The following is a 12,235-nucleotide window of genomic DNA, read 5'->3' as shown; positions in this document are numbered from 1 at the left end:
TGCCCGGTGTCCAGAGGTCACACACACTGGGATTAACCCACTGGGATGCGCCCGCGTTTCTCTGTGAAACGAGAGGCCAGCCTCCCTCGTGGTCCCCAGCTGGTGACAGGTACGACGTCGTGGCCGGGGTGGCCCTCCCCGCGCACGGAGCAGCCCTCCCAGATGCTCCCTGCTGCCAGCAGGCCAGCCCGGGACCCAGGGCCAGCCCCAAGGCCGGCGCTGCCTGGAAGCAGGGCCTCGTGCTCCGTGGGAGCAATGCCAGGGGGCTCTCCCCGCTCTGGGGGGCTCTTTAGAAAGGCAGGCTCCTGGACCCCGTCCCAGAGCACATCGGGGCCCACGTGGGTTCAGCAGTCTGTCCCCAGATCTCGGTGCTCAGCCAGGTCGATCCGCCTGGATTGACGGGTCTCTGAAGGCCTCCCAGGCCTCGCGCCGTGGCCTCTGTGCGTGTGTTCAGCGCCGGAGCGGTTGGAGGGAGGGTTCATTCATGGCTGCTCTTCAGCCCCACGTGGACACAGATCCCGCCCTCGAAGAAGGTTCTAGGTGGCCCACGCCAGGCACCTCTCTGGGGGATAAATTTCATGCCCCATACATGTCACCTGCCAGATTGTAGTTCGGGGTCTTAACGTTGAGTCCAGCAAGTAGCCTCTTTGGGTCAAAAATCTGCCCAACGCAGGGTTTTATCAGACCCACAGAACACTGATGGGATTGCATTTTGCACATTCCAGAAAGATCCCTTCTCCATCGAAATGTGTTCGGTGTGGAGGGTGGCTGTGCCTTAACCTGCAGGCCGCATCCCCACGTTTGCCTTCGCACCCAGCTAGACACGCCACCTCTACCAGCACCCCAAGGCTGTCCCAGCCTGCCTCCGCCCGCCCCCGAGGGGGCTCAGGAAGCAGAAGGGTTTTCGTCAGCATTTACCACTGTTGCCCCTGCACAGACCCCAGCAGCCCGGGGGGCCACGGTCCACAGGGCCGATTCCCTCGGAATGGTCAACATCGCTAGCCGGGACCGCACCTCACACCGTCCTGCTGCAGTCACGGCAGGAAGCAGGTGCCTGGTGGGACCTGGGCTCAGGCCCAACTGTCAGCCAAACCAACTGTGTGGGTGCAGCCAGAGGGCTGCACACGGGGGCGCGGGGGACACATTCCCAGCCCCCCTTCCTGGAGTGCCCCAGAGGCCACAGCTGCCTGCCGTAGGTGCCGCCGGGCGCAGGTTGTGCCGTGATTCATCTTGACAAGGTTCCGAGAAGTTGTTCACATGAAATTCAATTGTGTACTTATTACCCGTCCTCTGAGTCTGCTCCTTGGGGTTGGGGTGCTGCTGCACGAGGAAATCTGTCTCTAATCAGTGCGTTGATTTAATTATAAGTTATTAAGAGGAAGCTCTGCGCTTGATTGCGGTGAGAGTGTCGCGCTCACTGTCGGAGCGGGAGGGGCGGGGCGTTGGCAGCAGAACCGGGAGGGAGCCAGCCTCCCTGCCCCGCCCCTGACAGCGGCCGCAGGGTCCTGGTCGGTGCTGGCGAGGAAACGTCTCGTGGTGACACTTTTAAAGGTCAGCTGCTCCACGCTCCGAAGGGAGGTGTTGGCGGGAGACTTGGTGACAGCCAGGCTGGCGGCGAAGAGATTATTTTTAGTTTTTGAGGAAGAAAAGATGTGGATTCGTTTCCAAAGCATGTCTTTCAGGACCCATAGGCTTAGATGGACCCCACAGACTCAGATGGACCCCACAGACTTAGATGGATCCCACAGACTTAGATGGACCCCACAGACTTAGATGGACCCCACAGACTTAGATGGATCCCACAGACTTAGATGGATCCCACAGACTTAGATGGACCCCATAGACTTAGATGGACCCCACAGACTTAGATGGACCCCACAGACTTAGATGGATCCCACAGACTTAGATGGACCCCATAGACTTAGATGGACCCTACAGACTTAGATGGACCCCACAGACTTAGATGGACCCCACAGACTTAGATGGACCCCACAGACTTAGATGGACCCCATAGACTTAGATGGACCCCACAGACTTAGATGGACCCCACAGACTTAGATGGACCCCATAGACTTAGATGGACCCCACAGACTTAGATGGACCCCACAGACTTAGATGGACCCCACAGACTTAGATGGATCCCACAGACTTAGATGGACCCCACAGACTTAGATGGATCCCACAGACTTAGATGGATCCCATAGACTTAGATGGATCCCACAGACTTAGATGGATCCCATAGACTTAGATGGATCCCACAGACTTAGATGGACCCCATAGACTTAGATGGACCCCACAGACTTAGATGGATCCCACAGACTTAGATGTCTGCGTTTCGGAGCAGGGCTCTCATTGCCTAGAATATTCTTCGCTAAGGAAGTCCTTTGCCCTGTGACATGGCCCGTGGCCAACAGATCAGGTTGCATGTAAACAGACTCACAGGTCATCTCTTCGCCAAGGCTGGTGCCGAGCCGGGCGGGCATTCAGGTGGACGTGACGGCGAGCCAGGGAAGGGAGTCCTCCAGGGGCCCTCAGCGCTGAGCCCCGCCCCGACGGGTCCGATTTACTACGCATAATCAGCCCGTCCCGCGTGGGCGCCCCAGCGGAGCCCCCGTGGCAGTGCCACCCGCCCTGCGTGCCCGCCCCTCCCGGACCCGGCGCGGCCCGGCAGTGAGGAGGGCCGCCCCCTTCGTCCTCCAGATCCCGTTCCTGGCCGAAGGGATCCGGCTGCACGGGGAGAAGATCACCGAGGCCCTGCGGCCCTTCCACGAGCGGATGGAGGCCTGCTTCCGGCAGCTGCGGGAGAAGGTGGAGAAGCAGTACGGCGTGCGGGCCGTGGTGAGTGGGCCCTCGCGGGGGAGGGGGGGCGGGGGGCAGGGGGGGCACGGTGTCCCGCGTGGCAGGCTCACGCGGCGGAGTAACTGAGATGCGTACAGGACGCCTGCTTAGGAAGCGGGGCGTCAGGGACCTCGGTCCCCTTGGTCGCTCGTCGGCAGCGAAACCAGCGCCTCCTTTCAGCCACGGGAAATGGCGGGGGTACCGTCCATGAATTGGCTGCATCTCCAGCTCCCCTCGTGGGGGGAGCGACAGGGAACTCGCACAGCACACACAGGATTAGGCACGTCACGCAGGGCGCCGGCTCACAGCCCCGGACCAGAGGGGAGCCCGGGCCCAGCCCCAGGTCCCCATCGCTGAGGAGGCGTGAGGGTTAGGAGGTGGGAGATGGCCCGCGGGGACTCACTGTGGGAGGATGCTCACTGCTGGAGGCCAAGCCGGCCCTGGAGGTGGTTAGGAGCACACGGCCCACCTCTCTCCCCCCCCACCCAGACCGCCCCCCACCGCCCCCTCCCAGGGGCGGGCATGTCGCCCCTGTGAACCCCACCACCGTGGCACGTGTGAGTGTGGGAAGGAGCCAGTCGGAAAGCTCATGAGCCTGCGCCTCACCCCTGACACGCTGCTCTCTGTGCTCACACTACAGTGAGCACCCCGGGAGATGGGGGTGGGGGCAGCTCAGCCTGGCGATGCCGCATCGGTGTGATGCCATGGAGGGCGCACCTGCTGAGAGCCCAGGAAGTTGGTGCTCAGGCCACGGAGACAACACAGCAAGGACAGGGCAGCTGCCAGCCCCGCGGGCTCCCCCTCCCTCCTCACGGCCTCCTCGGCCGGACGATGGCTCCCTGTGTGCTCGGGAGGGAGCGAGCGCAGCGTGAGTCATGTTTTATGCGAAGTCACAGCCTCCGGGAGCCAGAACCCCAGCCTTGTTCTGAATCCCAGCGCCAGCCTGGTTCCGACGGCCCGGCCAGCTTGGTTCTAACTCCCAGTGCCAGCCTGGTTCTGATGGCCCGGCCAGCTTGGTTCTAACTCCTGGCTCCAGCTTGATTCTGACAGCCCAGCCAACTTGGTTCTAACTCCTGGCGCCAGCTTGATTCTGACAGCCCAGCCAGCTTGGTTCTAACTCCTGGCGCCAGCCTGGTTCTGATGGCCCGGCCAGCCTGGTTCTGACAGCCCAGCCAGCCTGGTTCTAACTCCCAGTGCCAGCCTGGTTCTGACGGCCCGGCCAGCTTGGTTCTAACTCCCGGCACCAGCCTGGTTCCGACAGCCCAGCCAGCCTGGTTCTGATGGCCCGGCCAGCCTGGTTCTAACTCCCAGTGCCAGCCTGGTTCTGACGGCCCAGCCAGCCTGGTTCCGATGGCCCGGCCAGCCCTGCTGCGGGACAGACAGTGTCCACTCACACGACCTGGCCCCGGAGGCCCGCCCGTCAGGATGCGGAGACCGCGGCTTCCGCTGGAAAAGTCAGGTCCCGATCCTCAGTTTGTAGGGACACACGACAGGCTCCAGCCGGCAGGACCCTCGCAGGCCGGCCGGGGTCATTGCCGAGGCCGAGAGGGCACTGCGGGCTCGGGCTCTAGGCTGGTCTGAGGGGCATTTTCACAGGCTGGAAACGCCGTGCCTGTTGCCTCTTTCGTTTTCCCATCGCGGCCAGTTGGCGGCACTGGCCCGTGGTGGGTGCGAAGCCCCAGCCTGGGAGACCCCCTGCTGCCAGCCGCCAGCCGCTTATCACCCCGAACCAGTGGTTGGCAGGCTGAGGCCGCCACCTGCCTTTGTAAATAAAGTTTTATTGGCAAGCAGTCACGACCACTCTTGCTGTATGGTGTGTGGCTGTTCTCCTGCCACAGCAGCGGGGCCGGGCAGAGGTGCCGAGCCTTCGTGGCCTGTGAGCCTAACGTGCCAATGATCCGGCCCTTTCCATGTCTTGTGTGTGTTCTTACTGTTTTCAGGGAGAGGAAGGGAGCGGGAGAGAGAGAGAGAAACATCCATGATGAGAGATACACATCGATCGGCTGCCTTCTGCACGCCCCCTACTGGGGATCAAACCTGAAACCCGGGCCTGTGCCCTGACCGGGAATCAAATCGAGACCTCCTGGTTCCTGGGTTGACCCTCAACCACTGAGCCACTGGCCGGGCTGTCTGACACTTTACAGAAAAGACACACCATCTCCTGCTCTAAACTGCCCTGCAGATTGGTTCCTGTTCTTATTAAAGAGACAGTGTCCAATCAAATTGTAACTCTTATGCGAAGCACATTTAAGAAACGGGCCCACTGTCCAGATGTGAACGTGGTGATTGTAAATCTGTCCTCCGTGGCAGGTCGGCTGGGGCTGGGGCTGGGGCTGGGGGTGGCGCTGGGGCTGGGGCTGGGGCTGGGGCTGGGGCTGGGGGTGGGGCTGGGGCTGGGGCTGGGGGTGGGGCTGGGGCTGGGGCTGGGGGTGGGGCTGGGGCTGGGGCTGGAGCTGGGGGTGGGGCTGGGGCTGGGGCTGGGGCTGGGGCTGGGGGTGGGACTGGGGCTGGGGCTGGGGCTGGGGGTGGGGCTGGGGCTGGGGCTGGGGCTGGGGCTGGGGGTCGGGCTGGGGGTGGCGCTGAAGCCACACAGAGGACGTGCCCTACAGGGCGGGGCTTCCACGTCCCCGGGCAGAGGACGGAGCTTCGGCAGCAGCTGCGGCCCCAGATGTGCCAGCAGCTGGCTCGGGTGCGGGCACAGGCGTGTTCTCCTAGTTAGAGGTTGGCACATGGTATATTTCAGGGACACACTTTTTGGTAATATACAAAAGCATATCCAAGAGATGATGGAAAACTCCATCCCGATGAAATGCATCCCCAGTCCACCCCTGGGGAGGAGGAGCCGCAGGCCCAGCCGAGGCTTCCCCGAATCCACCATGCCCGGCACCGCAGGGGAGGAACCCCCTTCATTAGGAGCAGGGGCATCGTGTCTCGTCACCAGGAGTGCAGTGGTCACACGTCCTTGATGGGCACGGTTTGTCAGCACGCGGAGTTGTACCCAGTTCATCTAAAGGTCTTCCAGATTCTTCATCTCGTTCCAGATGTTACTCTAAAGCAGGCTTTCTGGGCAGTACTTCCTGCTGTGACTTTGGAAGAGGCTGATGGATTGTGGCATTGGTAAAAAAAAAAAAAAATTAAACAAATCTGCATTTAAAATTTTCTAAAACCAAATAAATCATCATCATCTTCATCTTTGACTCCAAGTGGGAACATGTACTGTACATAAAAAGTGTTGACAATTTGGGTCTAGATTCCAGGCTGTTAAGACAACCTGGTCCAAGACTCTGACCCCGCCAGACCGGAAGTCTACTGGGACGAACATCCACCGAGCCTCTCTCTCCGTCGCTCCCTCTCTCTCGCCCGCAGCCCTCCAGCCTGGATGACCGGCGAGGCAGCCGTCCGCGGTCCATGGTGCGGTCCTTCACCATGCCCTCCTCGTCCCGGCCCCTGTCGGTGGCCTCCGTCTCCTCCCTGTCATCGGACAGCACCCCCTCCAGGCCGGGCTCCGATGGGTGAGTGGCGCTCCGCAGCGGGGAGAGAGTGGGAGGGGCCCGGGGGAGCCACCAGGGCCCTGGGTTGGTTCGATCACAACCGAGGATATTTTAAAAATCAAAACTGTCTTTGAAACTGAGGCCCTTTATGACGTTGCGAACTGAGTGCCCAGTAAGACGTTCAGGGTCTGGTGAGTGTTGGAGAGCGAAGTCGCCCCTTCGGGCACCACTCTGGGTATGAAGGTTTCCGTCCAGTGTTCCCTCCCGTGAGCGTTCCGTCCTGCTCAGCACGTCCAGGGGAAAGCACGGTGCGCCCCCGCCAGGTGTGCGTGGACCCCCACCTCTGCGCACCTCCAGCGTCACACCTGTCGGTCAGGCCTCCTTGAGAACCACCTCACCTGCGAGACCTCTCAGGGGGCCAGATTGGCTCTTGAGCCCCAGGGCACAGAGCCGCCAGGAAGGGAGCAAGGACCTAATAGGCTGTGAACAATTGAGCCCTTGCCGAACCCCCCTCCTACCCCTCCCTCGCTCTCGCTCTCGCTCTCTCATTAACTCATTGTTCAAAGAAAACCTCCATGTTGATACTTTTTGCGCTTTTGAGTAGCAAACATGTAACATTTGTTATTATACAAAAAGAAACAATGTTGCAATTTAAACATCCAGAGGCGCTTCCAGTGGTTTTATTGTGGAGTTTGCACAGCTGTGTGCTTACCCAGCCCCGTCGGGCTGCCACTCCGTCACCCTGCCAGCCCGCAGGCCCCGGCCCCGGCCACGCGCAGACGGCGAGCTCCCGAGCGCCCTGGGCACACTCAACTCCGAATGCCCTTTCTTGCCAGCGACTGGTGTGCCCGGTGGGGAACGGAAAACTATACCCACTTTTTTTTTCCCCTTAACAGCAATTTTTATCATTGTCTGCTATTTGTAAGGCCAAGTCCGTGTGGAAAGCCTCGGTGTGGAGGTATTTAAATCACGCGTGCTTGTCCCTGACGGCAAGATTGCTAGAGAAATCTAATCCGCTGCTCCCCCAGAAAATCCCAGGCTGGGCATGGGAAGGTTTCCAGTTTCCAGGAGCGCAGGGGTGCGGGTGCAGTGGTTCTGCGGGTTTGGATCAGAAGTGTGGTGTGCTGCACGTGTGAATGCATGAGTGCGGGCCGTCCTGGCCTTCTCCCTGGGGAGCCGGGGTTTGACCTTGAACTTGCGGCATCTTGGATAGAGTCCAGGTTTTCGTTCCTTCTCAGGGCTTCCTCCCTTGGCGAGGTGGCTGATGGGGAGGAAATGGGGCTTTGGTCTCAGATGGCACGGGCTACCTGCAGAATACAGCGCCCCCTGTCGGCAGGTGCCTCTCCCAGGTGGAAAACTTACGCCTCAGCCTGCCTCTCTCTTGGCTCTTTGTGTGTATGCCTGTCCTTCCCAGCACCTGGCTTCCTCTAAGCCAGGCGTCCTCAAACTACGGCCCATGGGCCACACACGGGTGTTTTTGCTGTTTTGTTTTTTTACTTCAAAATAAGATATGTGCAGTGTGCATAGGAATTTGTTCATAGTTTTTTTTTAAACTATAGTCCAGCCCTCCAACGGTCTGAGGGACAGTGAACTGGCCCCCTGTCTAAAAAGTTTGAGGACCCCTGCTAAGCGGACAGCGTCCACTAAACATTCCTTCCTACATTATTCGTCTCATGTTCTGCAAAACCGAGAAGAACATGATGAATATGTTGATATTGCTGTAATATAATAGACACACTATCTAACGTAATAAATGTGGGTTTATTGGCTAATGTGTATCCAGCGGGAACGTCTGGAAATCCACACCGGTGTGTTTCAGCAGTCATCTTTACGTTCTTATTGTGGAAAAGGTCCAGCCATCCACCACGTGGACAGAATGTTGCAGTGAGACCGCCTGGCTCGGGGCCTGGGGCACTGGTCAGGGGCTCTGTGCACGCTGCTGGCTTCGGAGTTTGTTTCTTTCAATCGTGGGCAATGATGTGTCGCCCACAGGTGACGTTTCTCCGAAATCACAGAGCAGGCCATTTCTCCTCGGTGACTGCAGGGCTGCGGCTCCGTGTAAGAGACCGCATCTCCTGGGAAACGCCGTTTCCATGCGCCGTGTTTTCAGAAACAGGAGGACCTGATAACCAGAGCCCCTTACGTGGGCGTGGCCAGGAGCGCTGACAGGTCGTAGGGCCGCGTTCGCCCCTGTGCACCCCTTGGCCGGTCTCCTTCCGCCTTCCTGCCGCAGGGAGGGAGGTTCCCGTCTCACGGGACCCGTTCCTCCCCTCTCTGATGTGACAGAGTGGGACAAGGACAGGATGCCCCCCCCCCACCGAGTCTGACGTTAAAATAGCAGATGGCAGTTGTATGCAGGCGAGTGTGCGTGCTCGGTGTGGCCACATGCCTTAGAAACCACCCGAGACCCGTGCACTTGACAGGGCGTCACGCCTCGTTTCCCCACCGCCCAGCAGTGACACTGAGCAGGAAGGTCCCCTGTGACGGAGGACGTCCAGCCGCAGTGGCCGAGCTGGGACCGGGTCCTCTGTCTGCAGCTCTCTGTGCTGAGCACCTGAGCGCACCCTGGAACCTGCCAGCGGGGCCCTCAGAGGCTTTCAGATGGAAGCGACCTTCCGCTCTGCAGTCTTCAGCTGGAAGCCGGGGCGGACGCCGGGCATCAGAAACGCCTTCGCATCCGCCCGCTCCCTCCCAGGGCGCGTGGATGTCCCCGTCCAAATCGCTAAAAGTCGAGGGCTCGCCCGGCTGGCGTGGCTCGGTGCTTGAGCATCGACCTACAAGCCGGGAGGTCATGGCTGGTCAGGGCACATACTTGGGTTGTGGGCTCGATCTCCAGTGTGGGGCGTGTAGGAGGCAGCCGATCAATGATTCCCTCTCATCATTGATGTTTCTCTCTCTCTCCCTTCCTCTCTGAAATATACACTGAGTGGCCAGATTATTATGATCTCTGAACTCATAATAATCTGGTCACTCAGTATATATATATATATATTCGTGCATGGGTGGGGTCCGGCCAGCCTGGCCAGGGGGAGGGGACATAGGTGGTTGGCCGGCCTGCCTGCTGGTCGAACTCCTCGTCCAGGGGACAATTTGCCTATTAGCCTTTTATTCTATAGGATAGACACGGAGTGGCCAGATTATTATGTGTTCAGAGATCATCATCATCTGGCCACTCAGTGTATATATGCATATATGATATATAAAAAAACAAATAAAAGGTGAGGGCCAGCCTTTGGAATAGACTCAAGTGCCCCCTCCCCTCGCAGATGGACAGAAATCCCCAGAGCGTCAGACTGCATCCCCCCGTCACCTGCAGCTGCGGGCTTTCCTCCGGGTTGTGGCTGCTGAGGTGCAAACACAGCCCATCTGCTGCCATCGGTTAACGCGTCTCGCCGCCCTGCGCCTCCCTTGGCGGCCCCGCCTCCTGTAAAGGCGGCGGCTCCCGGGCCGCACGTGGGCTTCCTGGGCGGGCCGGCCACCGCACATCGGCGGGCGGAAAGCAGCTGCCCGCCGATGGGGAGGCCGGGACCTGAGCGCCCTCTCCCCCAGGTTCGCCCTGGAGCCCCTGCTGCCGAAGAAGATGCACTCGCGGTCGCAGGACAAGCTGGACAAGGACGACCCCGACAAGGAGAAGAAGGACAAGAAGAAGGAGAAGCGGAACAGCAGGCACCAGGAGGCGTTCGATAAGGAGCTGAGGCCCGTGGACGCGGCCCCGCAGGGGTCCGAGGCCGTGATCCTGTCCGAGACGGTAATTCCCGGGGACCCTCCCCCCTCTGCGCCGCCGGGGTCCCCCCTCCACACTTACCCGCAGGGCTGTCCCCTCGGGGGGGGGGGCGTGAGTTGGCTGTAAAATTGTCCCATCAAAATGGGGTCTCCCTCTTCCCTCCCCTCGCCTAACCGATGCTGCGGGGCGTGCACGGGTCAGGGGGAGCTTCCCCTGGTCCCACTCACACCGCCCTCCATCCCGAGGGTCCGAGCAGGCCCCCATGTTCTCGGGCGTCCTGTGTCTCCGAAGACGAACAGGAATGCTGTGTTGTCAGAAAACAGCACTCCGTGTGTCTGTCCCCGGCCCCTTCCCGGCCAGAAACCACGCGGCCTGGGTGGCTGCGGGTGGCCCGCTCTGCTCAGCGAGTCCCACGCCCGCCCCTCGGCCCCCTGCTGTCCACCCGCCTCCTCTGCTCCACACTCCCATCTCTCGGGAGGATGTCAGACACTTAACGTGACACGTGCTGGTGCGTTGACATGAATAACAGGTCCCAGGGAATCCCGTTCGCTCCGCTGAATTTTGAGGTGGCACCCGCAGCCCAGGACAGACCCTAACTCCCTCTCTCTCTCTCTCTCTCTCTGTCCCCCCCCCCAGATAAGCCCCCTGCGGCCCCAGAGGCCGAAGAGCCAGGTGATCAACGCCATCGGAAGCGAAAGGCGCTTCTCCGTGTCCCCGTCGTCACCCACCTCCCAGCAGACGCCCCCGCCCGTCATGCCGCGGACCAAGCTCAGCTTCAGCCTGCAGTCCAGTGAGTGGGCGCTGTCCGCCTTTGACCTCGGCACCCTGGGCCGCCCCCTGGGTCCAAGTCCCCAAAGTTAGACCCGCCTCCTCCCGGGCAGCAGGCCGTTTGCATGAGCACCCGCTCCCTGGCAGTGTCCCGGGGACGTGGCCACAGGGGGCAAGGCGCGGCCCCGGGCTTCCGGGTGACACATGCAGCCCCTGGGCTCGCCGGACCGCCTGGCGCTGGGCGAGGGCGCGGTGCCTCTGGATGGGGACTCTGCGTTCGGGGGCAGGAAGTTTTGGGAGTAGACAGTGACGACGGCTGCACGTTACAGTGTGAGAAAGGCCAGCGCCGTGTGCGCTCAAGGGGCTAACATGGCCGGGTCACGGTATGGATGTTCTGCCACAACGGGCCAGCCACCCAGCCAGTCCTGGGCAGCACCCACGCCGAGGCCTCCTCCCTCCCTCCACCCACGGGCCAGGCCTCCGGGCCCCTCCACGCGGCCCTTCCCAGGAGAGCTTCCTCGCGGGGACCCCCCGTCAGAGGCGTCCTCGGGGAAGCCAGCAGACCCCGTCGCGGGAGTGTCCGTGTTCCCCTTGAACACGAAAGGAAAACGCACGTGGTCTGAGCGCCTCCGCCAGGGCTGCGGGCGTGACGCCCTAATGATTGCTTCTCCATTTGCAAACTGCCACTTTTCCATTTACTTTAAACATCAATTGCACTTCCCTCGGCTTACTGGAGGCAGCAGCCCAGGCCCGCTCACGCTAATCACTTCATTTCAAGCGGCCGCGGCCGCCCCGGCGAGGAGCTGCGCGGCGGGCGGCTGGGTGCACGTTAGCCCTCGCGTGGCGACACTCTCGAGGCAGCGGCGGCGGAGGGCTGGTGCCCGGTCCTGCAGGGCTTTGCAAAGGGCAGGCAGGGACCGGTCTCCTGACCCCCCCCCCCCCCCCCCCGCTGTTTAAATGCCCGGGAGGCAAAGGGACCCAGGAGGGGGTGAAGGGTCCCGGGGGACGTGGCTGTTTGTACAGTGGGCTCCAGCCCTGGGTGAGGGGCCTCTGGCACCTGATGTTCTCTTCCTAGGACATGCCCGTAAGAGGGGCCCCGCCCTCTGCCCTGTCGCCCCCCCAGCTCTCCACCCTGCCCGCTGGCAGGCATTTCTTGGGATCAAGTGGTTCTGCCTCCCGCAGCTCCGGAGCGATGGGAGCAGCGCGTGGGGTGCCCGCCCGGTGGCACGTGGGTTTGATTTTCAATCCACCCCGCCCTCCAGGCTTGGAGCTGAACGGCATGACCGGGATGGACGCGGCCGAGGTCCCACCCCCTCTGCCCCTGAAGGGCAGCACGGCGGACTACGGGAACCTGATGGACAGCCAGGACGTGACGGGCGCGCCCCCGCCCCCGCCGCCCCCTCCTCACCACAGG

The 12,235-nt window shown here is 61.3% G+C and overlaps 1 protein-coding gene across 2 annotated transcripts in view; it reads left to right on the top strand.

Moving 5' to 3' along the window:
• DOCK1 (dedicator of cytokinesis 1) overlaps positions 1-12,235 on the top strand; it is a 305,409-nt gene that overhangs the window by 289,974 nt on the left and 3,200 nt on the right. For both annotated transcript variants that reach the window (XM_079793187.1, XM_079793188.1), the window contains exons 47-51: positions 2,701-2,838; positions 6,205-6,350; positions 9,879-10,077; positions 10,690-10,843; positions 12,084-12,235. In XM_079793187.1, coding sequence (XP_079649313.1) covers positions 2,701-2,838; positions 6,205-6,350; positions 9,879-10,077; positions 10,690-10,843; positions 12,084-12,235 — 789 coding nt within the window. The remainder of the gene's footprint in view (positions 1-2,700; positions 2,839-6,204; positions 6,351-9,878; positions 10,078-10,689; positions 10,844-12,083) is intronic.

Source organism: Cnephaeus nilssonii, assembly GCF_951640355.1.
Source record: "Cnephaeus nilssonii genome assembly, chromosome: 16".
In the NCBI taxonomy this organism is placed as follows: domain Eukaryota; kingdom Metazoa; phylum Chordata; class Mammalia; order Chiroptera; family Vespertilionidae; genus Cnephaeus; species Cnephaeus nilssonii.
Note: the sequence above shows the minus strand (reverse complement) of the source record. Positions and strands in the feature narration are given on the sequence as shown.